This window comes from Oryctolagus cuniculus, chromosome 9 (genome assembly GCF_964237555.1).
Source record: "Oryctolagus cuniculus chromosome 9, mOryCun1.1, whole genome shotgun sequence".
NCBI classification, from domain to species: domain Eukaryota; kingdom Metazoa; phylum Chordata; class Mammalia; order Lagomorpha; family Leporidae; genus Oryctolagus; species Oryctolagus cuniculus.
Window position 1 is genome coordinate 84,347,569 of NC_091440.1, and position 27,795 is coordinate 84,375,363.

The window sequence follows — 27,795 nt, forward strand, 5'->3', positions numbered from 1 at the left end:
ATCAGGGGTGATCTCCCGGAGCAGGTGGCTCTGAGCTGAGACTTGAAAGATACATAGAAGGTCAACAGGCAGATGTGAGGATGGAAAGCTCTAAGGTGAATGGATGCCGTGTACACACAGAGGAAAAGTGTACGAGGGTAGAGTGGAGGTGTTCTGTGTGGCCTTTGAAGTACAGCGTGTGTAGGTGGGACGTGGAACAGAAGTCACTGCTGGAGTGCTAGGTGTGACCCACCTCCCCACCCCACCTCCCTTCCCGAGGAGCCCCGTAAGCCTGCTCCTGGCGGCAGGGGCCCTGGAGGGATTTTGCAAATGCAGAGAGAGTGCCTTTCTGTGGCAGTGTGGGGTGGGTTGGGGATGGACGCAGGTGTGTACAGTTAAGGAGTCCACTCTGCAGGTCCCTAGAATAATCTAGCCACGCAGTGAGGACCTGAAGAGAGGCATTGGCTAATGGCGGGAAATGGGTGGATTTGGAAGATGTAAGTGGTTGTTTCTAGGGCTGAGGGACAGGCACAAGTTGTACATGTTACAGGCTTGAATCGAGTGACTGTGACGGCACCCACGCAGAGGAGGCCACACCTGAAGGGCTGAGAGCAGGTTTTCCCCAGACGGCCTCACTTTGACCAGCTGGCCATGCATCCAGATGTTCCCAGTACCTGCCCAGGTTCAGCCGCTCTCTGGGATGAGTCACAGAACTCAGCAGACGACAGTTTTGTTGCAGCCGCAGGGTACAAATCAGAAACAGCCAAAGGGAGATGCGCACAGCGCAAGGTCGAGGATTCTGAATATGGTGGTTTTGTCCCCTCCCGGTGGAGGCTGGAGGCGTCAGTCTCCTGGCAGATGGATGCGTGACGACACGCAGCACTTTGTATTAGTGTTGCCAAGCCTGGAAGCTGTGCCGATGCAGCAGGGTTTCATTATGTAAGCACAATTGCCCACGGGTGTCACTCTCCAGTTCCCGGTGGCCGGCCTCTCCCCAGAGGCTGAGTGCATGCCCCATGGCTCAAAGCACTGCCTGTGTAAGCACATGACGTGGTCAACTCCCATCCTGAGTCATCTTGTTAGCATAAACCGTATGCGGCCCGCTCTGAGTCACCTGATTAGCATAAAATTTCAGAGCTCACCCTGAATAACACTCCTGCCCCGATTTAGAGGCTGCCTTCCAGAATTGGGGGGCAAAGGCCAGCCAGCTTCTTTTCTAAACCGAGAGAGGAGCAGACAAATGGAAACTAAGAATGTTTAAAATCTCAGCATGTAATTGGAAATAAAGATTTGAAGCTTAGGGTAGATTGGAGATTAAATCAGAATTGTGAGATGGAAGTAATAATATGAGTATGATGAATTTGTTCAAGGAATTTTATAAAGGGAAGCAGCAAGAGTCTTACAGTTGCTTTCAGAATGCAAGGGCAGGGGATGAGGACATCTGAGAGACACTGGAAATAGTAGGAGAAATGGCAGGCAAAGAGCAGTGTCACAGACTCTCCGAAGGAAGGGAGGAGGGGACAAACACAAGCCAGCCACACTGAAGGTCAGAGCAGAGGCAGGGAATAGGATTGACCGCTGGACTCATAGATCTGGTATTTTAAATGAAGGGAGGAGGCAGAAGTCAGGTTGTAGGAGGTAAAGAACATGTAGAGAGGCCATTGCTGTGGTGTAGCAGGTAAAGCCACCGCCTGCAGTGCTGACATCCCATATGGGCGCCAGTTTGAGTCCTGGCTGCTCCGCTTCCTATCCAGCTCTCTGCTATGACCTGAGAAAGCAGTAGAGGATGGCCCAAGTCCTTAGGCCCCTGCACTCGTGTGAGAGCCCCAGAAGAAGCTCCTGGCTCCTGGCTCTGGATTGACACAGCTCTGGCTGTTGCGGCCACCTGGGAGTGAACCAGGGGATGGAAGACCTCTCTCTCTCTCTGCCTCTCCTTCTCTCTGTGTGTAACTCTGACTTTCAAATAAATAAATAAATCTTTAAAAAAAAAAAACGAACATGTAGAGAGCATAAACTGTTTCTTGAAGAAGGGTGGCAGTAAAGGGAAGTTCCAAGAGGTGAACAGTTGCTAACAGATCTATGGGTTCAACTGAAAGATTAAAAATGTATGTACTTATTTGTTTGAAAAGCTGAATGGTTGACACACATATAACACACCACACACACACACACACACACACACACAGAGGGAGAGGGAGAGAGAGAGGGAGAATCTGTCCACTGGCTAAATCCTCACTAAATGCTTTGAATAGATGGCGCTGGGCCAGGATAAAGCCAGGAGCCAGGTACTCCGTCTGAGTCTCCAACTGGCATGGCAGGGACCCAAGTACTGGGCTCATCAGCTGACTTCCAGGCACAGTAGCATGAAGCTGCATCAGAAGCAGAGCATCCATCCCGGGCCTTCTGATATGGACTGCAGGGGTCCCAGGTGGTAGCTCAACCTGTGTGCCACATGCCTGCCCCAAAGATCTATTTCTCTCACTGTGACAGATTTAAGTGCATTTATATACTGATGGGGAAAGAACTAGGACTCAGGAGATACAGGGCCAAGAGGAGGTGACTGAAGGAGTAATGCCAAGAGGGAGGGAAACTCAGAAGTACTGTGTTGTATCCAGGTTGTACCTGTGTGTGGATACTAACGCTGGAAATGAACTCCTGCGGAGGTGGCTGTGTTCGTGACATTACAGGCTGGGAAGGTGCTGAAAGGAGTTACTAGAGAAATAGGAATTTTGCACAACTGTACTTTACAACAGGACCTGTGGCATCAGTTTTCAAAATCTCAGCCTCAAACACAGTTAAAGCCTCCCTACGGAGCAAAAAGAGATTGTCGTGGATCTAGTGTTTCAAGTCCTAGTGATCCTTAGATGTTCTGTGTATCAAAATTCTATAGCTTTAATTTTATGTTCATTGATTTATTTTCATCTACTTGAAAGGCAGAGAGAGAGTCAGAATTCTTCCTTTTAAAGATTTATTTATCTGTAAGGTAGAATTAGAGAGAGATCTTCTTTCCATTGGTTCACTCCCCAAATGGCCATAATGACTGGAGTTGGGCCAGTCCAAAGCCAGGAGCCAGGAGCCAGGAGCTTTTTCCAGTTCTACCACCTGGGTGTAGGGGCCCAAGGACTTGAGTCATTCTCCACTGCTTTCTCAGGCACATTAGCAGAGACTCAGATCAGAAGTGGAGCAGCCAGGACTTGAATCAGCACCCATATGGGATGCTGGCATCACAGGTGGCAGCTTTACCCACTACGCCACAGTGTCAGCCCCAAGAGTCAAAATTCTATTTCAAGACAAAGGTTTAGGCAATTTCTGAATTTGGAGTTTATGAGCTCTTAATATACACATAGTTTCCAAAGTTTGACCCCTCGGAAGCTTATCAAATGAATTAGCAGTTGGTTCAGAATTCTTTTTAAGGTGTCATCAGCTATTATATCAAAGAAGTATAATGACAGCTGTATATATAACACATCTTAAAAGTATTGAAAGAAAATGATAATGATTAAAAATCCATTAGTCTTCGAGACTTGAGTTTTTATTCCTCATTGATTTGCTTTTTATAGAATATTTTTGTGTTTATTTGCAAAGGTAAGAAGTAACTAAATTTTGTTTTTAGTCTATATTTAGTGGCTCTTTCTTCACTAACACTGCATGTTATCTAAATGGTCTAGCACATTAAACTGATAAAATTCTGGCTAATTTGATTATGTGTGAACCACACTGGATAGTAGTTATTTTATTAACTCATAAGTGGATCTTTATTTTTGACTAAAAGCTGTAATACACACACATACACACACACACAATAAGTATTCGGTGCATTATGGAAGATGGATTGTGTCCCCAGTGGTGGTCAAGGTTTGTATAATTCCACCTGGGTAGATAATATCTTACTTCTATTACACTTAAACAGAGCAATCACTCTTAAGCAGTATGCAGGATTACATATCACATCTTGTGCCAAGTTGGGGAAACGTTCTTTCTGAATGTGTGAGAAGATTCTTTGTGGTCTAGACCTTTTATTAGCTTATCTTACTACCTCTGATTTGAGACATTTTGTGAATCACTCCTCATTTTTTCTACTCTTGCCAAATGCACCATGATTTTATAATGACAATTTTGGTGGGAAAATCTTCATGTACGTTAATAGTGGATGATGTTTTATTAAAAAGCATTAAGGTCTTATATTTCATTTAGTTTCTCTTTTGAAATTTCAGGGTGTGCTGATGGTTGGCCCCCCAGGCACTGGGAAGACTATGCTTGCTAAAGCTGTTGCCACGGAGTGTGGCACAACGTTCTTCAATGTGTCCTCCTCCACGCTGACGTCTAAATACAGAGGCGAGTCGGAGAAGTTGGTCCGTCTGTTGTTTGAAATGGTGAGTGACGATGTGTTTAGGTTTCTCCAAGGGCTGCTTGTGTAGGTGCACGGTGCCCCCATAATCTAGCTTCCTTTTTAAAAAGGACATGGTGTTGCATCATCGTAGTGTGGACACATGAACAAAACGCGGGTGGGGGGCTGTGAGGGAATCGCTGTGTCTTCCTCGCCGTGGTGAACGGAGGACCCTGGGCATCGTGTCCAGTGCGGGTGTAAGGGCTTTGTGCTGGTGGATCAGAGGATACTTTAGGATGTGTTGTGAAGATCAGTTAGGAACTGATCTGTCATTTGAATTTGGTCCCTTTTCATAAGGAATTTACTTAATAATTAGGTCAATCTCTATCCTCAAAATTTTTTTCATTACAGAAATTTTCAAACACAAAAACATGTAGAATAGTACAGTGATTCCCCAGGTTTCTGTCACCTACCTTCACAAACCATAGAACTTTCATTTTCAGAAATTTCCTTTTTGTGATGTGAATAGCATCATTGCAGGGGGAGATTGCAGCTGTTTTGTTATTGTTCTGAAAGCAAAAGGTGGTATCTTAAAAACTCATCAGACTGTTTTACAAAATCACTGAATTACTTCATTAAAATGTTTTCACAAAGGCTAGATTTTATGCTCCCACCACGATCTTCATTGATGAAATAGATTCTATCTGCAGTCGAAGAGGAACTTCTGATGAACATGAGGCAAGTCGCAGGGTCAAGTCGGAGCTGCTCGTTCAGATGGACGGTAATTGACATTTAATTACTGTCTGGAAACTGTTAGCTTTCCTTCTTGAATTTCTTGCAGACCACTACTTGGAAATTTCCAATGAATGGACTAGAAGGCAGCCTGTATTTATTTTTGATTCATTTGTTCATCTATCCATTTATTCATTTATTTGTGCACGTGTTGCATAGTTGTTCCGATCACATCCCATTTCAGGCTCTGGTGTAACAAAAACCAAGGACTGCCAGGGGCTGCTGTTTACAGCGAAGTTTCCAGGGGTGTATTCCACAGTCTCAGGGGAGAGACCTTGTTAGAAAAGGGTCTGCAAGGTTTAAGCCATTTTCGTAATGTTATCATGACCTTATTTGCCCTTTTCACTCATTCTCTCATAAGCGTGCTGCAGGGTAAGACATGGGATTTCATAAAGACAGAATGCAGAAGCACATAGGGTAACTGAGCTGCTTTCTGTGTAGTTAGACGTTAAAGTGATTTGCAAAAATGTAAGAATTCCTCTTTCCTAATTTTTATTTTTGAAAATATTTTTATAAAAATATTATTTCTGTTAACAAGTAACATATTGTTATTTTTAAATGAATAAAATTTTCTGTGTTAATATCTACTGTTCAACATATTCCACTTATACAAAAGCTCTTTTGGAACTCTTTTTTTTTTTTTAATTTTTATTTATTTGAAAGGCAGAGAAACAGACAAAGATCTCTTATCTACTGGTTCACTCCACAAATGCCCACAACAGCTGGGACTGGGCCAGGCCAAAACCAGGAGCCAGGAACTCAACTCCTACATGGGTGGCATGGACCCAACCACTTGGGCAAGCACCTGCTGCTCCCCGGGCGCACATTTGCTGGAAGCTGGAATTGGGAGTGGGCCTGGGTGCTTTGATGTGGGATGCAAGTGTCCCCACCACACCTAAAACTTGCTCCTCAATAAAAGGTATAAAACGGTCTTTGGACCAAAAAGTTTGAGAACCACAGCTCTGGATGGGAAACAGGCAACTGAGCATATAATTACAATATGTTATACGTCCTATGGTAAAGGTAGACTCTGTGCAGTGAGAACACAGCAGAAGCAGTGCCAGAAGATTGAGGGAGTTATTGGAAGGGCACAGCTGAACTGGGCTTTGAAGCATTGCTAGGAGTTACGCAGCCACAAAGAAAAGGCATTAGGGAGCCATAGAAGGAAAAGTTCTGGGCTCAGGGCTGTTTTTAGAGACAATATCCAGAGTGTTTCCTAGGAGCCATGTTATCCCAACCAGGGATACTAACCGAATATTTATAATATGCATATTATTACAGTACCAGACACTACTGTAAGATACAGAAAATAATCAACTATCACTCCCTTCCATCAATGAGTTTATTATTTTGTTGAAGGGATGTAAGGGAAAACATTAGGTAGCTAAAAAACTGGAAAACATGGTGTGGGCGCTGTGGCGAAGTGGGTTAAGCCGCTACCTGCAGTGCCAGCATCCCCTGTGGGTGCTGGTTTGAGTCCAGCTGCTCCACTTCCAACCCAGCTCCCTGCTAATGTGCCTGGGAGAGCAGTGGAGGATGGTCCAGGTGCTTGGTTCCCTGCACTCATGTGGCAGATTTGGATGAAGCTTCTGGCTCCAGGCTTTGGCCCAGCCTCAGCTATTGCTGCCATTCGGGGAGTGAACCAGTGATGAAAGACCTCTCTCTCTGTCTCTCCCTTTCTCTTTCTGTAACTCTGCCTTTTAAATAAATAAATAAATCTTTTATAAATTGGAAAAGTAAATCACTGAATACAGATTTAGTCAGCTGAGTGTCATTGAGTGGCATCTCTGACTAATACTGTTAGTTGGATAGTGCAAGTCTTTGTGATGATAATTGAAATATGTAGGAATTTGGTAATAATTTATTTAAAATAAATTTAATAATGTAGTACAATGTTGCTTTAAATCCACTACTTTGTTACACCAGGCTAGAACATCTTATCAACACAGTGTGTGGGTTTTTTATATTATTTTCTCTGTGTTTTTTACAGAGTTTGTGTTGTGTCAGCTAAAATGTTTTATTCTAAAATTTTAATTCTGAGAAAATAGTTTACATGCATATAGTTGGTTATAAATATATATATATTATATATACTTATATATATAAATATATATTTATTATATATAAATATATATAAAATATAAATATATAAATATATTTATATATAAATATATATTTATACATTTATATATATTCATATTATTTTTATTTATTTTATTTTTTATATTTTTATTTATATTATTTTTATTTATTTATATTATATTTATATTATTTATATTTATATATAAATATATATTTATATAAATATATATATTTTTTCGTCTGATTATTAAGTTCATTCTTAAAAGGTTTCTTATATTTTAGAAGTCACTTAAAAGATTGAAGGGGAAAATTTTTGTAATACGAGTTGTTTTTCAAAAATATGATTGCTTGTCAGTATTTTAAGTAACTGAACCCTCTTCTAGTCTGTCTTCTGGAGAGAGAGAAATTAGACTTCAAAAGGTTTCTGTGGGGTAAGATTCCGCCTGGGGTCCCCTATTGGATGCCTGGAAACCCAGCCCTGCTCCTGACTCCAGCTTCCTGCCTCTGCAGACCCTGGGAGACTGCAGTGATGGCTCAAGGGGCTGGGGTCCCACTCACATGGGAGATCTGGACGGAGTTCACAACGCCCAGCGTTTGGGGAATGAGCCAGATTTCCTCTCCCTCTTCTCTGCCTGCCTTTTGCATAAATATTTTTTGAGGAATAAGGGCTCCAACAGAGCCACACTCTCATGCTTTTTCTTTTCAGAAGAAAATATATTCGTCTTCTTACAGAAAAATCTATTTTTTTATTTGAATTCTGGATTAGATTATATGATTCTTCTACTTTGTTGGTTTTTGTCATTGTCTTGTGTTTGGTTTTGCCACCATCCGGAGCTCAGGCAAATGTTCGTCATTGAGCCTACCACAGGCGTGGTGGCCGACATTTAGAATGTCAGCCAAATGAAAGAATACAGGACTGTAAGAAAAGCGTTATGTGTTTTTCCCTCCTCACCCTGTACAGGAGTTGGAGGAGCTTTAGAAAATGATGATCCTTCCAAGATGGTTATGGTTTTGGCTGCTACTAATTTCCCATGGGACATCGATGAAGCCTTGCGGAGGAGATTAGAGAAAAGGATATACATACCTCTCCCAACAGGTATGACGCCGGCCTTCTGCTGTGTTGTGTGCCTTGTTATTTCCTATTCCCGTTTTCTTTTTGGCCAAATCCTTACTCCATTGTCATTTGCGTTTAAGGAAGTTCGTAGCATCACAAAACTGATTTGTACCAAATGGAAACAGAGGCCACGGTGTTCTTTACATTAAAGAGAAATTCGTATGTGCAGAGCAGTGCTCCTGTTCATAACTTTGGTAGCACTTTCTAAGATATTACTTTTATTTATTTATTTATTTGTTATTTTTGCCAGGCAGAGTTAGTGTGAGAGAGAGACAAAGGTCTTCCTTCTGTTGGTTCACCCCCCAAATGACCACTACTGCCGGCGCTGGGCCGATCCGAAGCCAGGAGCCAGGTGCTTCTGGTCTCCCATGCGGGTGCAGGGCCCAAGGACTTGGGCCATCCTCCACTGCCCTCCCGGGCCACAGCAGAGAGCTGGACTGGAAGAGGAGCAACCGGGACAGAACTGGCGCCCCAACCGGGACTAGAACCCGGAGTACTGGCACCGCAGGCGCAGGCGGAGGATTAGCCTAGTGAGCTGCGGCGCCGGCCTAAAGCTATTACTTTTAAACTTGAGGAGTGTTAAACCTCATTTAACTGATTAAAAATAAAGTTCTCTGGGGCTCTTCACAGTGTGCCACTTTGGAAACTATCAGTTCATCCGATTAATGGATGTTGTGATTTTCACAACAGAACTTTTTATTTTGGGATAAAATTTGCATATGGTGAAATATGCATATTTTAAGTGTACAGTTTGATGAGTTTTGGCAGGTATATAATCCTGTTTAATCAATACCTTAATGAAAATGTTGGAACATTTTTGTCACCCCAGGGAGTTTCTGTGTCTTGCTCCCAGTTAATTCAAACTTGTTTTTAGGCATTAGTTCACTTTCCCTTATTTTTTATCACCATAGATTAGTTTTGCCTCTTGTTTAATTTTATATAAATGGAATTGTGACAGCATATACTTTGGCTAATTTCACTCAACATAATATTTTTAGATTCATTCAGGTATCATTTATCTTTGGTATGATTATAATACAGTTTGTTTATTCTCCTGATAGTGGGCTTTTAAAGGTTGCTTCTGGTTTTTGGTTATTATAAATAAAGCTATAAATTTTCTTCAATTTTTTTATGGATGAATGTCTTCAATTCTTTTGGGTAGTATAAACAGGGAATGGATGGGCCATAGGGAAGGTATATGTTTAATTTTGCAAGACATTTCCAACTTGTATTCCAGAATGGTTGTACCATTTTAATTCCCACCATCAGTGAGTAAGAGGTCTAATATTACCTCATCCTTGCCAACATCTGATATTGCCAGTATTTTGATTTTAATCATTCCAGTGACTGTGAAATGGTTTTAATTTTTTATTTGATGACTCATGTGCTTCTTGGTTGCCCATTGGCATGTCGTCTGTGCAGTGCCTTCTCAGGTCTCTTCTGCAGTGTTGTTTCATTAATGCTTTACGTAAATCCTGCCAGGTGTGTGCTTTGTGAGTATTTCCTACTAGATTGTGACTTGCCTTTCAGTTTTCTCTATAGTGTCTTTTGATAGGCAGGAGTTTTTGGTTTCGATGAAGTCCTCTTGTCACCTTTTTCTTACATGGATAACGCTTTTTGTATCAAGGAGGCTTCGCTTACCCTAAGGCTGCTATGTTTTTCTCCTGCATTTTCTTTTAGAAACTATATTTAGATACATAGCCTCTCTTGAATTACTTTTGTGTGTGTATATGTCAGATACAGGCTGGGTTTCATTTTTTTCTTAAGTATGAATTTTCAGAAAGTTTGTGGAAAATGGAATTAAAAGCTAAGTTTAATTTTTGTGTACAAGTTTCTGAAAGTCATATAGTGTTGTAGTACCACTCATTGAAGGTACCGGGCCGGCGCCGCGGCTCACTAGGCTAATCCTCTGCCTGCGGCACCAGCACCCCGGGTTCTAGTCCCGGTCGGGGCGCCAGACCCTGTCCCGGTTGCTCCTCTTCTGGTCCACCTCTCTGCTATGGCCCGGGAGGGTAGTAGAGGATGGCCCAGGTCCTTGGGCCCTGCACCCACATGGGAGACGAGGAGGAAGCACCTGGCTCCTGGCTTCGGATCGGCGCAGCGCCGGCTTCATGACAGAGCATTCCTGCGGAAACAGCTGCCTAAATGTACAGCTGGCCCAGGAATCAGAAAGCCGAAGGAGGGCCTGGCCCTGTGGTACAGCAGGCAGGGCCACCACCTGCGATGCCGGCTTCCCATATGAGCACCTGTTCAAGTACCACCTGAGGTATCAGATTTCCCGTTTCTGTCACAGCCTTCCATCAGTGCAGACATAGTTGCTTACCTGTTCCACACTAGCCCAGAGCGATGCGCTGAAGAGAGTTCAAAGTAAGTTCTAGCTTTGCTTACATTGACAGGATGGAAATCCATACACCTTACTTTCTTTTCTATAAAGATCTTTATTATTTATTTGAAAGGCAGAGTTACAGGACGAGGGGAGAGGCAAAAACAGAGAGATCTTCCATCTGCTGGTTCATTACCCAAATGGCCATAACCAGGAGCCTGGAACTCCATCTGAGTCTCCCACATGGGTTGGCAGGGGTCCAAGTAGTTGGCCCATCTTCTGCTGCTTTCTGAAGTGCATTTGCAGAGAGTTGGATCAGAAGCAGATAAGGTGGGACTTGAACCATTGCTCCAGTATGGGATGCTGGCATTGCAAAGGGCAGTTAAATCTACTATTCCACAATGCTGGTTGTGGATTTTTTACTCCTAGTAGTAGTAATTTATATTATCTCTGTTGTTTTTGATCATTCTGTCTAGAGATTGATTCAATATGTATCTTTTCACATCCAATTTTGCTTTGTTAATTTTCTGTTTTCTAGTTCATGGATTTTAATTTTTTTATTATTTTGTCCTTTATTTTTTCAGTTTAATTTTCTCTTTTTCTGAGGTTAGAAATTTAAATTATTGATTTTAAGTTTGCAAAATTTTTTACATTGTTTATTCATTTATTTGAGAGAGAAAATGTGAGAGACAGAGAAATACCAACAGAACAAGAGAGAGAACTTGTTTTTTAAAAAATATTTATTTATTTATTTATTTGAAAGGCAGAGTTACAGAGAGGCAGAGGTAGAGAAGGGAGAGAGAGAGGTCTTCCATCCACTGGTTCACTCCCCAGATGGCCGCAATGGCTGGAGCTGCACCGATCCGAAGTCAAGAGCCAGGAGCTTCTTCTGGGTCTCCCACGTGGGTGCAGGGGCCCAAGGACTTGGGCCATCTTCTACTGCTTTTCCAGGCCACAGCAGAGAGCTGGATCAGAATAGGAGCAACTGGGACTAGAACCAGTGTTCATATTGGATGTGGGCACTTTAAGACAGGGCTTTAACCCACTGCATGACAGTGCCGGCCCCAAGAGAACTCTTTCATCCATTGGTCCACTCCCCAAATGCCCTGCATGGCTGATACTGGACCAGGCTGAGACTGGGAACTAGAAATTTAATCCAGGTCTCCCATATGGGTGACAAGAACTCAGTTGAACTCTTAGGTTCTGCCTTAGCAGGAACTGGAGTCAGGAGAAGGAGGTGGGCATTGAACTTGGGCATTCCACTGTGGGATGTGGGCATTCCACCTGGTTCTTAACTCCTGGGCCAAATGCCCACTCCTAATCTTTTTTTTTTTTTTTTTTTTTTGGTAAGCATTTTAAATCTGTAAATATTTCTTTAAGTACTGTTTTAGCTTTATTCCAAAAGTCTTGCTGTATTATGATTTCTCTATCATTAAGTTAGAAATATTTTATAATTCTTTTTTCTTTCTTTCTTTGACCTCTGAGTTATTATTAACTGTATGGTTTAGAATTTGGATTATTGTTGTTGCTTTTTTATTTTAAGATACCTTATTGTTGATTTCTAATTTAATTCCATACTCTTAAGAGGTTAATTTTGAATTGTATTGAGGTTTATTTTATGAGTTAGCATATCATCTGTTTTGGTCAGTGTGACAATTGTAATGGAATAAAATGTTTCTTCCAAGTTTACTATGCCAGGTGCATTGAGTTGGTGTAATAATGTAACTCAGCTGGCACCGCGGCTCACTAGGCTAATCCTCTGCCTGTGGCGCCAGCACCCTGGGTTCTAGTCCCGGTTGGGGCGCCAGATCCTGTCCCGGTTGCTCCTCTTCCAGTCCAGATCTCTGCTGTGGCCCAGGAAGGCAGTGGAGGATGGCCCAAGTCCTTGGGCCCTGTACCCGCATGGGAGACCAGGAGGAAGCACCTGGCTCCTGGCTCCGGATTGGCGCAGTGTGCCGGCTGTAGCAACCACATGGGGGGGTGAACCAACGGAAGGAAGACCTTTCTCTCTGTCTTTCTCTCTCACTGTCTAACTCTGCCTGTCAAAAAAATAAAAAATAATAAAAATAATGTAGTTCAGGTCTTTAAGATCCTTGCTGAGTTTTTAGTCTGGTTTGTCCATCAGTTTCTGGGAGTGAATTTTTATTATTTTTTAATTTTTTAAGATTTATTTATTTATTTGAAAGTCAGAGTTACACAGAGGAGAGGTAGAGAGAGAGAGAGAGAGAGAGGTCTTCCATCTGATGGTTCACTCCTAAATTGGCCGCAAGGGCTGGAGCTGCGCCGATCCGAAGCCAGGAGCTTCCTCTGGGTCTCCCATGCGAGTGCAGGGGCCCAAGGACTTGGGCCATCTTCTGCATCTCCCAGGCCACAGCAGAGAGCTGGATTGGAAGTGGAGCAGCCGGGACTTGTACAGGAGCCCATATGGGATGCCAGAGCTTCAGGCCAGGGCGTTAGCCCACTGCACCACAGTGCCAGCCCTGGGAGTATCTTTTTAAAATCTTCAAATGTGATTGAGAATCTGTTTATTTCTTTTAATTCTATCAATTTTTGATTGTGTTCTTATATATTTTGAAATCATCATGTTAGTAGGTGCAGAATTACTATTACTGTATCCTGTTTTCCTTCTATTATTACAAAATGCCTCCCTATCTCTACCAGAACCCTTTGACTTGCTATCTACTCTGGTATTAATTTAGCCTTACCATCCTTCTTTTGCTTACCAATTGCTTATTATATCTATCTTTGTTTACAGTGCAGTTCTCATAGAACTTAGTTTGGTCTTGCTGTTCATCCAGTGTGTCTCTGCTTTTTAACTGGAGTATTTAGTTCATTTGAACTTAGCATAGTTACTGTTCTGGATCTGTTTAAATCGGCCACCTTGCTATTTGTTCTGTTTGCTTCTCCGTACCTCGTTTCCTAATTTCTTTTGGGTCAGCTAATTTTTTAGAATCTATTTTAGTGTCTTTATTGGATTTTTAGTTATACTTAATTGTATGTTTTAGTAGTTGCTGTACTGATTACAATATGCATAATTTTACATAGTTAAAGTTTTTTTATTTGAAAAGCAGAGAAATAAAGACAAAGAGAATCTCCTGTCTGTTGGTATACTTCCTAAATCCACAACAGCTGAGGCTGGACCAGGCTGAAGCTAGGAGCTGGGAATTCAGTCTGGGTCTCCTGTGTGGGTAGCAGGGACCCAACCACTTGAGTCACCACTGCTGCCCCCTAGTGCTCATTAGCAGGAAGCTGGAATTGAGAGCAGAGCTGGGACTCAAACCCAGGCACGCTGGTACGGGATATGGGTGTCTCAAGCGGTGTCTTAAGCCTGGGCCAAATGCTCAGCTACGTAAAACAGTTCTTTTAATACTTTAATTTTTTAAATTCTATGCTTGAATTAAAAATATTTATGCACCACCTTTACAGGATTATAAGATTGTACATTTGCTCATTATATGTAGCTGTATCAGAGAGCTTTGTATTTTTGTTTGCTTACTTACATGTTGCTGTTTCACATTCTTTTGTTTGAAATTGAAGGTGTTCCTTTAGCCTGATTTGATGAGGAACTCCTTCAGCTTTTGTTACCTGTGCAGGTCTTTATTTCTTCATTTTTGAAGAGCAGTTTTGCCCTGTATAGTATTCTTGGTTGGCAGGTGTTTTCTTTCCGTACTTTGAATTATGTCATGCATGTAATGTTTCTCCTGAGACATTTAGTAATTCTCATAGAGTCCTCTTGTAGATGACAAGTCGCTCTTGTATCTCTCACGGTTCTCGTTGACTCTTGGCGGTGTGATTGATGTGTGTCTCAGGGTGGGCTCTTTGGGTTCATTCCACGCAGAGTCCCTTTGACCCTTAAGTTGGAGGTTCACTTCCTTTCTCATATTTGGGAGGTTTTGGACCATCATACCTTGAATTTAACTCTATTCCTTTCTCTCCTTCTAGAACTTCCATAATATGCATGTTTGTCTATTTTGTGGTATCCCATGAGCATCCCTTAGACTTTCTTCACTTTTTCATTTTTATTTTTCCCTTCCTCTGACTCAGTTTCCTGTGGCCCATTCTTTGAGTTTACTGATTCCTACTCCTGTTTAAGTTTGCTGTTGATCTTCTCTGGTGAATTTTTTAATAGTTATTATTTGGCTTCATAATTTCTGTTTGGTTCTTTTTTTATGGCATCTTTGTCTTTGTTGAATTCTCTCCTTTTTTTTAGTGCATCATTTTACATGATTTCATTTAGCTGTTTTTCTATGTTCTTTTATATAGCAGTGATGCTCTTTAACATGATTATTTTCAATTGTTTGTCAGAGAATTCATAGGTTTTTTTTTTAGGCTTGCTTCCTAGAGATTAATTTTTCCCCCTTTGGTTGGGCCATGTTTCTCTGGTTCTTAATATGCCTAGTTATTTTTTGTTGTCATCTGTGTGTTTTAAAAAAATGGCATCTTCCAGGCTTGATGAACTGGCTTGGGAAGACCTTCACCAGTCAGCCCAGTTAGAGCTTCTAGGAGGGTCTCTCTAACCTTTTGTGGGGATGCCTCCTCTTTGGGCTTGTGTATATAATTTCCCAGTGGGGTTTGCTGGTTTTTCAGGTGCTTATTTCCTCTTTCTCCCTCTGCTGTCTGTCTGTGGGTACTGTAGCCTCTAGAACAAGCTGCTTAACTCTCCTGTTCTTTATGCCTCTCAGACGGCCATGCTGTGCCAGTTCTGTCAGTGCTCCAAGTCATGTGAGTCAGATAACAAGGCACATGGAGAAACAGAGAAACATGACCCAACTAAAGGGGAAAAATTAATCTCTACAGCCAACCCTAAAATTAAAAAGACAAAAACCTCTGTGAATTACATGACAGAGAATTGAAAATAGATGTATTAAAGAACTCAGTTCCGTGTAACAGGTCACAGATAAACAACTAAATGAAGTCAAGAAAATGATGCATGAACAAAATGAGAACTCACAGTGCAGTCCCATGTCGCTCCCTGTCTTCGTGGAGGAACGACACAAGACCCTGTGTTGTTCTTTCGTCTGCTCGGCCCTCCTCGGGTTTGCTGCTGGTTCTTCCTGGGTTGGCTACCGACCCTTCCACCTCCGTGGAAAGGCGGTTCCCCCTGCCACTTTCCCCCTTCCGCGGGGGAGCGGCACACTGCCGGCCGGCTCTCTCGGGGGCTGCACAGGTGTTCCTTCAGATAGATGTTCCTGGTGCATGTTGTCTCTCTCCTCCTTTATAGTCCTCTTCCACCAATCCCAACTCTGCTACCCACAACGCCGAGTACGCTGCTCTCCTCCAATCAGGAGCAGGTCCTGCTGTTTATTGGTTGAACTGGAGGCAGCTGTGTAGAAGCTGTTTCCTCCTCTCCCAGCACCATATTGTGGGAGAGCAGATGCATAGAATAAGTCTTAATTCCAGTAACTTAGTCTAGTCCGAGTTGCTCCCCACAGTCCCATTGATCGAAAGGTGTAATGTTAGACACACGTTCCATTCTTCTCTTTTTTACCCCATTCAAGAGGCCACAAGCTAGATACCTTCTCCAAACCACGTGGAGCCATGCCAGGTTTTGACTGTGGTCTTAGAAGTTTCTGTTACCACAAGGAGCTGCTGAGTTTTCCTTTGTTCTCAGAGTGTGCCCCATCCCTGTGGTTGCTCTAAGTCTTGTGAGACAGAGCCAGTCCTTTGGGAGCTTCCTGAAAAGCTGCAGTGTTGGACATACCTTCTATCCTGTCTTTCCCCCAGGGGAAAAGCTGCCAATTCAGCTTCTCCTCCCAGTCCCACGGAGCTGTGCTGGCTTGCGGAAGTGGTTGACTTGGTTGAAATGAAATGGCTTTTCATACCCATTTCAGTGTAGTCCTAGCCTTTGAGCTTGCCTGAGATTCTGTGACTTCCTAACTGGTTTCTGGAGTTTTCATTTTTTTTTGATCCTACATTGTTAAGTCCTTGCCTCTGTAGGAAATCAAAACCTGGGGCTTCCTGTTTCAATATCTTGCTGAAGCCACTGCTGGCCTGTTTTTGATGTGAGGTCAGCTGCATTGGTGTAGCTGTTTCCTTGTGTATTAGGTGTCATTTTCCCCTCTGGCTACTTGGTTTGTTTGTTTGTTTGTTTGTTTATTTATATATATATATATATATATAAAACCAACCTTTAGTGGCAGACATTTGGCTCTGCAGTTAAGAGCTTGCTTAGGACATCCACGTGGTATAACATAGTGCCTGGGTTCAAGTGCTGACTTTGCTTCCAATTCTAGCTTCCTGCTAGAGCACACCCTGGGAGGCAGTGGGTTGTGACTCTAGCACTCAAGTCCCTGTTACTCTCCTGGGAGAACCAGGCTGAGTTCCAAGCTCTTGGTTTCAGCCTGGCCCAGCCCCAGCTGTTGTGGATATTTGGTGAGTGAGCAGTAGAAGGAAGATCTCTGTGTCTCCGTCTCTGCCTTTCAAATAAAAATGAATAAGTAAGTAAATAAATGAAGTTATATCATTTTTGTTGAGGAATACTTTATGTACAATCAACTTTATCTATTTAAATTCAGCGAGTTTGACAGTAGCATATGGCCTTGTAAGCACAGACAAGGCACAGGACTCCTCTCTCATCCTGGGAAGATTCCCTGTGCCCCTTGCAGTCTGTTCTTCCTCTTCCTCCAGTACCTCATTCCTTAGGCCAACTTGGACTTGATTGTTGTCACTGTGGATTATTTTGAATTTCACATCAGTAGGATCACGCAGTATGCATTTGGTGGCCGTGTTCTACTCAGCATAATGAGCAAATGTGCTGTTCTGTGTCGTTTTTTTCCTGGTGCGCACGGTCCCATTGCAGGGGTGCACCGCAGATTGTTACCCATTCCTTTGCTGTCAGCTAATTGGGTTGTCCGGGTGTGGGGCCACTGTGAGTGAAGCTGCTGTGGACGTTCACGTTCAGATCCTGTCTGGACGTAGTTTCCATTTCTCTTGGATAAGCAGCTGTAAGTAAAACGACTGGGGCACGTGATAGCATAATGTGTAGCTTGTAGAAAGCTGCCTGGTGTTTTCCTGAGGAGTTGTTCTGAACATACTATATTTATCTTTGGGTTTTAGCAGTTGTGCTATGATATGTCTCCGTGGGGTTTCTTTTTATTTATCCTGCATTTATCCTGTGATTGAACTTTGTGATACTGTTTCTCAAGTCACTGGGGCTCCATTAAACCTTCCTCCAATCTTTTTTCTTTCTGTTCTTCAGGTTGGCTAATTTCTGTTCATCTGTGTTTATGTCTGCTGCCCCTTGCTTCTGCCATTTCCAATCTGCTTTTAAATGTGAACAGTTTATTTTCCATTCAAAATATTGAATTTTGTAAGCCTCGTACTTCCATTTGGTATATTTATTTGAAAGCCAGAGAGTCATAAAGAGACAGCAGAAAGAATCAGAGGGATCTCTCATCTGCTGGTTTACTCCCCAAACGCCTGCCTGGCTGGGGATGGGTCAGGCAGAAGCCAGGACCCTGGTGCTCAACCTGGGCCTCTCACAGGGATGGAAGGAACCCAGCTACATTTTTGCTTGTTTTAAAGATGTATTTATTCGAAAGTCAGAGTTACAGAGAGAGAGATCTCCCATCTGCTGGCTCAGTCCCCAGGTGGTCGCAACATCCAAGGGTGGACCAGACCAGAGTCAGAAGCCAGGAACTTCTTCCAGGTCTCCCACGTAGGTAGCAGGGGCCCAAACACATGGGCCATTTTCTGCTACTTTTCCCAGGATCAGAAGAGGAGCAGCTGGGACACAAACTGTTACCTATATGGGATGTTGGTGTTGCAGGCGGCAGCTTCACCCACTGCGCCAGAAAGCTGACCCTCCAACTACTCGAGCCATCACCTGCTGCCTCCCAGGGGGACATTAATAGGAAACTGAGATTGGGAGTGGAGCCGAGACGTGAGCCCAGGCAGTCCAGAGTGGGATGTGTGGCACCTTAACTGCTGCGTCAAGCACCCGTCCCTGTTTATAGTTTCTATTACTTTTCATTTCCTTCTCATTGGCTCACTGTTTTTATCTCTTTTTCTTTAATTCTTTAACATTCTACCCTTCAAATGGGGCTTAATTCCCCTTCCCTTGAATATGGATCAACTCCGAGATTTGCTTCTAAGGAGTAGGATATGGCCGAAGTGATGTCAGGTGCCTTTCGAGGCTAGACAGAAGGAAGGGTGGTTTTTTCCTGGCTCTCCCTGTCTTAGGTCATTCAGTTTGGGGGAGGCCAGCTGCCGTGCTGTGAGCACACTTAGTATGTGGAGAAACCCACGTGGGAAGGGATTAAAGGCTTCTACTGGTAGCCTGCAGCCTCTTGCCAAGCTTGGGATGAGCTGCCTTTGGATGACCGTAGTCTTGGTCCACATATGGACCGCAGCTTTGCTGGAGTCCTGGCAGTGGTCAGAGTTCTCTAGAGAAATAAGACCAGTAGGATTTGTGTGTATGTGTATCAGCTCAACCGACGGTGGAGGCAGGCAAGTCTGAGCTGTGCAGGGTGCAGGGTGCAGGGTGGGCTGTCAGAGTGGAGCCCGGGAAGAGCTCCAGTCTGAGGGTGGATTGCGGCGGAGGGGAAGTTCCTCCCGGGGGAAGCCCTTCTTCTGTGCTCTTCAGACTTCAGCTGATTGCATGAGGCCCTCCCACATTGGGGAAGGCAATCTGCTTTACTCAAGTCCACCAACTTACACGTACATTTCATCTACAGCACCCTTACAGAGACACATTCAGAGTAATGTTTGACCACATATTTGGGCAGCGTGGCCCAGCCAGGTTGATACACCAAATTAACCACTGTAGACTCAAAGCTAAAACTTTACACATACAACTAACCCACTCCCAGATTCCTGATGTACAGAAATTGTGAATATAATAAACTGTTTTCAAGCCTCTAAGTTTTAGTATAATGTGTTATTCAGAAACAAGTAACTAATACACTGCCCTATAGTCTTTGCCATTTAATTTTTTTTTAAAGATCTATTTGTTTATTTGAAAGTCAGAATTACACAGAGAGAGGAGAGGCAGAGAGAGAGAGGGGTCTTCCATCTGATGGTTCATTCCCCAGATGGCTGCAAGGGCCAGAGCTGCGCCAATCTGAAGCCAGGAGCCAGGAGCTTCTTCCAGGTCTTCCACATGGGTACAGGGGCCCAAGGACTCGGGACATCTTCTACTGCTTTCCCAGGCCATAGCAGAGAGCTGGATTTGAAGTGGAGCAGCCGGGACTAGAACTGGTGCCCATATGGGATGCCAGTGTTTCAGACCAGGGCATTAACCCACTGCACCAGAGCACTGGCCCTGTCATCATTCTAACGTTGCATTGTCTGTTTCTATTGATTACTTTTTAAGTTTTCTTAATTTGGGGTCACGTTTTGTTGCTTCTTTATAGGTAAAGTAATTTTTATTATATGCATTACCTCATGTGGAGTCTAGCTTTTGCCATTTTCCTTTAAAGCACTCAGATTATTGGAAGAATGAAGAAAAATCCATTTTAAAATTCCTCGTGAGATTTGGCTGATGCATAAATGGTTGCATCTCATGTTTTGTCTCATTTTGGAGTTGTTCACCACAGAAGGGCATCCTGGCCAAAAGCATAAGCCTCACTAGTGGACTTTAAAACTGAATTTTTATAGCACATTGCTTGATTCCTTTGTAAGTGGACCTCAAGGCTATGTAACATAGTTGGTGAATTTTCTAGCTCACAGATTCCTTATATTTTCTTGTGTTGTCTTACTTTGTCTTCCCTGGCTGTTGCTCTGTGGTCTGTTACTTTGAATAATTTCATTCTTAAAATTAACTTAACTGCAGTAAAAACAATGGAGTGTGTGATAGTAAGGTGGGGAGTGAGAAATAATGAATTCTGACTGATGGGCTTAGTGGGACTCTAGAAGAGGTTGCATTTAACTGAATTTTCAGAGAGAAAACAAGAAAGGACGATTGCATGGAAATGGATAGCTGTGGCCGAAGCATCTGGTAGAATGAACAGGTATGGAAGAGATAGAATAAAGTAAATCTGAACAGGTGCAAGGCCGGCAAGAACAGTTTAGAAATCAAGGATTAAATGTAATGGAAAGAAGAGCTTATTAAAATAGAAAATTGAAGGGCTTTTTATGAATACAAGTAGCCATGAAAAGAAAATTTTAATTGAAAATCAGGCAAGAAGCATTATAAAGAGAAGAGAGATGAAACAAGAAAAACCACTCCAAAAAGGTACATTGCCAGCTAGGTAATTTGTATGAAGAAGTAGGAAAATTTCTGCAAGACTGAGAATTAGAACTTGGTAGCAAGAAAAGTCAGCATACCAGTTGCTCTGAAACCTAGTGGGGCCACAGACTTGTGTTGCTGCCATCATTCCCGATGGGCACAGCGGGGATGACTTGAGTCCGGGGTCCTCTGGCGTCTTCACTCGCATGTCTGGGTCCCCAGTTGGGCCTGTCTCTCTGAAGCACCCGCATGTTACCTGTGCCATCCATGTGGCCTTGGGTAGTCAGTTTCATACATGGTAGCTCACAGTGCCAGGTGGGATTGCGCCACTGGATGCGGTGGAAGCCCCACTGCGTTTTCTGACCTGGCCTTAGAGATTACCTCGTGGCACTTCTGCCATTCTCTGTGCTCAAAGTGCTCTCAAGCCCACCCAGATTCTGAAGAGGGAGTTTGATCTCCTCTCATCTATCGTGGCCATCCCGGTAAACACCATCCGTCATGGTCAACCAAAGGCAAACTAACCAGCACAGGTGGAGCCCTAATGTTCTTTCTTCAAGTCCTTCCTCACTCCATGTGTCTAAACTGTGACAGCAGTCCCCTGGTCTATGAACTCATTTGCCCAACCCCCTTCACTTAATGATGGTTTGCTTTTATTGTTTGTTTATTTTTACGATTTAATTTATTTATTAGAAACAGGGAGAAGCTCCCACTGCTGATTCACTCCCTAAATGCCTGCAATACCTGGAGCTGACCGGAAGCCGGGAACTCAGCCCAGGTCTTCCTGTGGCTGGCAGGAACCCGGTTACCTGAGTCATCAGCACTGCCTCCCAAGGTCTGCATTAGCAGGAAGCTGGAGTCGGGGGCTTGGGTGCTGTCATGTGGGATGCAGGCTTCTAACGGCTAGCCTAAAACCCCAGTGCATATTTTGCTTTTTGACTGACCTCTTAGCCACCAAGGCATGACAGAGCATCTTAGGTGGTATGACTCTCGTTCCCTATCACGTGTCAGAGTCCTTCCTTTTATTACTTGTTTTTAAAGATTTATTTGAAAGTCAGAGTTAGAGAGAGAGACACACAGAGAAAGAAAGAGAGAGGTCCTCCATTTCTGGTTCTCTCCCCAGTTGGCCTCAAAAGCTAGGGCTAGGCCAGCCAAAGCCAGGAGCCAGGAGCTTCATCCAGGTCTGCCACATGAGTGGCAGCGGCCCAAACACTTGGGCCATCTTCAGCTGCTTTTCCCAGGTCCATTAGCAGGGAGCTGGATCAGAAGTGGGACAGCTGGGAGGCAAACCAGTGCCCAGATGGGATTCTGGCATTGCAGGCAGCAGCTTTACCAGCTGTGTCACACAATACCAGCCCCTTGTTTTACTTTAAAAACAAAAACAAAAACACTTCACACCTTGCATGCCCTTGTGTCTGTCTGCATTTATCAGTCTTCTGTTCTTTTCTAGTTACCCTTTATTCCATTCTGACCCACACAGGCTTCCTCCTGCTTGCATGTCATTATTTATGGGCTCCCATTTCCAAGATTGTTCTCTCTTTCCTTTTGTTAAAGTTTCGCTGATTTTTGAAAGCCACCATAAGAGCTTTCGTAACTCCACGCAGTCTTCTCCCTGTGGCCTGCCTTGCTTGTGTGGCCTTCGTTTCCTGGAGTGTTTCGTCTGTGCCGAAGCTTTCCCAGGCATCACTCAGTAGAAGTTTGTCCTGGGCCGGCGCCACCGCTCACTAGGCTAATCCTCCGTCTGTGGCGCCGGCACCCCGGGTTCTAGTCCCAGTTGGGGCGCCGAATTCTGTCCCGGTTGCTCCTCTTCCAGTCCAGCTCTCTGCTGTGGCCTGGGAAGGCAGTGGAGGATGGCCCAAGTGCTTGGGCTCTGCACCCGCATGGGAGACCAGGAGGAAGCACTTGGCTCCTGGCTTCGGATTGGCACAGCGCGTCGGCCGTAGCGGCCATTTTGCGGGGTGAACCAACAGAAGGAAGACCTTTCCCTCTGTCTCTCTGTCTCTCTGTCTCTCTGTCTCTCTCTCTCCCTAACTCTGCCTGTCAAAAAAAAAAAAAAAAAAAAAAGAGGAAGTTTGTCCTGGAGTCTCACTGTCCCCTCGCAGTCCTGTTGGCTGATTGAGTGGTGGTGGTGAGAGGGCAGGGAGCACTTACTGAGTGCTGACTAGGGGCCAGGCTTTACGTGTGTTAACTCATTGAATGCTCAGGTGCTCAGGACTGTCTAATGAGGTAGATTCTGTTCTCCAAAACACTTTTAAACCAGATCTTATTTATTTATTCATTGACTCATTTGAAGGCAGAGAGAGACACTCCCCCATCCACTCCCCTTCCCAAATGCCTGCGACAGCTGAGGGTTGACCAGGCCAAAACCAGGAGCCAGAACTCTGGCTGGGGCTCCCACCTGGGTGGCAGAGACCTGAGCACTTGAGCCATCACCTGCTGCCTGTGCATTCGTGGGAAGTTGGAATCTGGAGTGGGGCTGGGACTCAAACCCAGGTGCTCTGAAATGGGATATGGGTGTCCCAAGCAGCATCTTAAACGCTGTGCCACGCAGCAACCCCCTCGCTTTACATTTAACATGAGGACACTGAGGCACTCAGTATCCTTCCCAGTGTAGCAGAACAGGCTGTGGTCCCAGAGGACCCCAGATGCCAGTGTACTCAAGAGGGAGAGAACCTGTTCCCAGGAGTTCATGAGATACCGATGCATGGGTTTCAGAATTTTTCTTACCAGAATACTTTATCTTTTACTCTCACTTCTCATGATTTTTTTTTTTTGTAGTGCCCTTGTATTATAAGAAGCTCTGTATGATTCCTCCAACAATGATTATTTAAACTTAGAACATGAATTAACTGTGTTATACAGCATTGGCATGTCTTTATACTATTATTAACACATTAATCCCTCGTTAAATCTTTTCACAAGGTTATTAAATATCGTTAATTCAGTTTTATAGAGCTGATAAATCTTAACTTAGAATTTTCTGACTTGTTGCTGCTATAATCAGTGTTAAAAGTTAATTGCCCCCAAATTTGTAGTTAACAGGGAACAAGAAGTTTCCTTCTACTAAGCTTCAGTACCACGGGCACTGACAGGTTTATATTCAAAGTTTGTGGTAGGTGAGTTAGTAAAGTTTAATGAAAAATATGCCTGATAGACCAGTTAAGAACTGAGAGCCCAGTCTGTGTTTAGCCAGGAGGTTTCCTGGATATGGGTATGGGCCCAGACCTCTTTTCTCCTACCCTCTCCCTCTTCCTGAGTGCCTGCTGGGTGGAGGGCCTTCTGGGCTTGGAATTCCCGAAATTCCTCCCAGTACAGTGAGGCTGGGCCTCAGAGCTCCCTTGATGCTGGGCAGGGAAGAGTCCCCTCTGCTGCTGCCCCCAGGAGAGGGCTGGGACCCACCCAACAAGGTTACCAGACAAGAGCCCGACTTCAGATGTGTAACCGCTGGTCTGCTTTCAAAGCTTGCATCTACATTTTTCCCAATCCATTGCACAAGAATTCCCACCTTCAAGAAGTTTCCATTTTCGTCTGCCCCCAAAGTTGTTTTGAAGTTGGCAGTCTGGAACTTCGTTTTTGAGAGAAAATGTTATATTGAACTCTGTGGCTTAGGTCCTGAGGCCAGGCTGCATGTAGTAAAGCATTTGGTTTACACACACTGTGGTATTCCAATATTGGGCCATGAGAATTAAGTGGTGCTTACTCACTGACATCCACCTGCTATGTGTGAAGCACAGCATCATGATGCCCTTGTGTTAGGATTGGGGGTTCTTGGGGATGGTGTTGTGGCAGAGCGGGTTCAGCCACCGCGGCATCCCATGTGAGCTCCGGTTTGGGTTCCCGCTGCTCCACTTCCCATCCAGCTCCCTGCTAGTGCACCTGGGAAAGCAGCAGAAGATGGACCAAGTGCTCGGGCCCCTGCCACCAAGGTGGGAGACCAAGATGGAAGTTCTATGCTTCTGGCTTCAGCAGCCTGGCCCAGCACTGGCCATTTTGGCCATTTGGGGAGTGAACCAGTGGATGAAAGATCTTTCTCTCCCTGTCTATCCCTCCCTCTGTCTCTGTAACTCTGCCTTTCAAATAAATAAATAAAACTTTTAAAAAAGCATTAGTTCTTAGGCAGCTTCAGGAATACAGCATTCTGTGCAGTAGATGTGGGAGTTCCTCCCTCGTGCTTCCTCCTCCCCCTTGCCATCCACCTGAGCGTGGCACTCTCAGCTACTGTTGAGCAGGTGTGCCCACCCCTGTGAACTGCAAGGATGGGCGCTTCCAGGACTAAGAGCTCTGGAGGTGAAGATTCTCTGCCCTTTCTTGGTTCTGGCAGTGCCAGATGACACCTGCTTGCCTGTCATTTCACTGCAGCTACTCGTGGTGGTATTTTGCAGTGTGTGTGTGTGTGTGTGTGTGAGAGAGAGAGAGAGAGAGAGATGCAGATACTGAAACATCTATTACAGTGTCCTGCATATCTGTTAATTGGCAAAGCAGACAACCGTAGAACCCCTGTAGGGCAAGAAATGGAGCATCCTTGGGGCTCTGCAGCCCTGTGGTGTGTCCCTCCCTCTCACAGCTCCCTCCCTGCCCCTGCTGCCAGTCACTGTTAGTCCTTTCAGAGGAATGATGCACAGCTTCTCCTTAAAACTTTGTCTCCTAAGACTGTATCCCCAAACACACGCTTTAGCCTTCTGTCGAACTTCACATACATGCAGTCACTCTGATTGTGTCCATGTGCATCTTGCTGCTTCTGCTCAGTCTGTTTTTAAGATCATCCCTGTTGTCATGTGCAGGTGCAGTTCATTTTTGTGGTTGTGTCCTATTCCATTGTGAGAGTTGGCTCCGGCTACCCTAGCATGTACTACAGACCAGGAGGCTTCAGCAACCAGTGTTGATGGGCCCACAGTTCAGGAGGCTGGGAAGCCCAAGAGCAAGGTGCTGGTAGGGCCGGCTTCATTCTGAGGCCTCTCCCCTTGGCTTACGGGCAGCTGTCTCCTTCCCACGCCTTTGTGAGTATGTCCATGTCCCAGTTTCCTCTTCTTGGAAACGCACCTGTCTTGTTGGCTGGGGGCCCAGCCTGATGACCTCTGTGAAGGCTCTGTCTCCAAATGCAGTCACACTCTGAGCTACGGGGGTTAGGACTTCAACGTAAGAATCTATGATGTGATGACATCACAGTCTGTCCTATCATGAGATGGATATTTTGATTGTTTCCAGTTGGGGCTATTATGAGCATTGTTGCTAAAAATGTCCTTGCCCGTGCGTAATGGTGACAGTGCCTGGGTTTCTTTAGGCCAGGATGGAGCATTGCATCTTGGCAGTAGATTTCTGGACCGTAGTGTATATCTGTAGCAGCAGTGGATGAGTCCAGTGTTTTCCAAGGTAGCTGTTCCAGTGCAGAGTCCTGTAGATGCCTATGAGAGCTCTTGTTCTGCATCTCCTACATCTGGTAGTGCCAGACTTTTTAATTCATACCAGTCAATTGGTGCAAACAGTTATCTCATTGTGGTTTAAGTTATATTCCTTTTGTCACTAAAAAAATTTCAGTATCTTTTTCATTATTTATTGGCCATTTGGAGTTTCTGATATATCTGTTTAAATCTTTTGGCAGTTTTTCTGTTGGGTAGTCTGCCTGTTTCTTACTGATTTGTAGGAGTTTTTAAATACTCTGGAGACAAGTGCTTCATTACTTCCATCCCCTCATACTCTGTACCTTGTCTGGTTTCACTGTGCCTTTGATGAATATAAAAGTTCCGAATTTAAATGTAGTCAGTTTTTCAATCTCTTCCTTAAAATCTGTATTTTAAGAATTCTTTCCCGAGGTTATTAAGATTTCTTTCCTGTATGCTAAAATGCATGTGATTTTGCAATTTATATTTAGGTGTGATGTACCTGGCACACATTTTTTGGGTTCAGTATGTGATAGGACCCTATTTCATAGTTTCCGGGTGGATAGTCAGTTGTTCATGGAGAAGAAACGTCTTTCCCTGATCAGGTGTCTGCAGGGGATGCTCTGGTCGCTTCTGGATGTCCTCGTCTGTATCCTGACACATGGATCTGTCTGCACGAGAGCGTCACAGCGGCTTCAGCCCTGTGGCCTGCTCGCCATTCGTCTTGCAGGCCTGTGTGACTGACAGTCCCTCTCACCCTGCTGTTGTCCGTCTCGAGTGTCTTGTCGCTTCTTGGTTCTTTCCGTTTCCACAAAAATTCTAGTCTGCCTGTCAGATTCTATATGCGGACCTGTTAGGAGGATTTTTGCCGGGATGTCTTGGCTCAGTAAGGTCAGTTGTGGAAGAATTATCAATGTGGTGAAAAACAAAGCAGAACAAAAACCCGACCCTGGGGAACTGTTTGAAATGAAAGAGAACTGAGGACACACACTAACTAAATACACCGTGTGATGGTGTGTAAAGTTAAAAAGTCAGGAAATGGGAACATTTACTTTGAATTGTGTTGGACGATACTAATGTCCAGTGTTAAATTTCCTCATGAGGCGGATAATCCTGCGTATCCCTCTGTTCTTAGGAGATCCACGCTGAAGGATTCCAAGTGCAGTATCCTGATCCGACAGCTGGCACAAAAGGGGGGAGGAGAGGAGACAGCTCGAGTGATGGTGGCAAGATGTTAGCAGTTGGTGCATCTCCATGAAAGTTAACCGAGAGTCTCGATTTTCCCATAGACTTGAGGTTTTTTTTAAAATAATAGTTGAGGAAGTTTTATTTTGTATTTCAGGAAACAATAGCGAGCCAGATAAACTCCTTACACATCATCTTAGTGCGCTGTATTAGTCAGATTTGCCACCAGAAGCAATAGTGAAATGGCAAGCATGACCGGTTATTTTAAAAAAAATTCTCTGATTTCTCTGAACTTATTCAGTATACATTTAAATCATACTGGAGCATCAAATATCTGTAGGCTTGGCCCTCCAAGTAAAAAATACATTAATGAGCTTTTTGTGCCAGTTGTTGGTTTCCAGGAAGTTTTGTGAACGACTGGTGAGAGTTGTGGAAATCTGTATCGTACGA

At 44.1% G+C, this 27,795-nt stretch overlaps 1 protein-coding gene across 1 annotated transcript in view; it reads left to right on the forward strand.

The window, feature by feature from the left end:
- KATNAL1 (katanin catalytic subunit A1 like 1) overlaps positions 1-27,795 on the forward strand; it is a gene marked incomplete in the record, with an annotated part of 76,273 nt that overhangs the window by 46,885 nt on the left and 1,593 nt on the right. Inside the window, 5 exon segments of the mRNA NM_001171490.1 lie at positions 4,194-4,352; positions 4,961-5,087; positions 8,142-8,275; positions 8,277-8,282; positions 8,284-8,292. Of these exon segments, the coding sequence (NP_001164961.1) occupies positions 4,194-4,352; positions 4,961-5,087; positions 8,142-8,275; positions 8,277-8,282; positions 8,284-8,292 (435 nt within the window).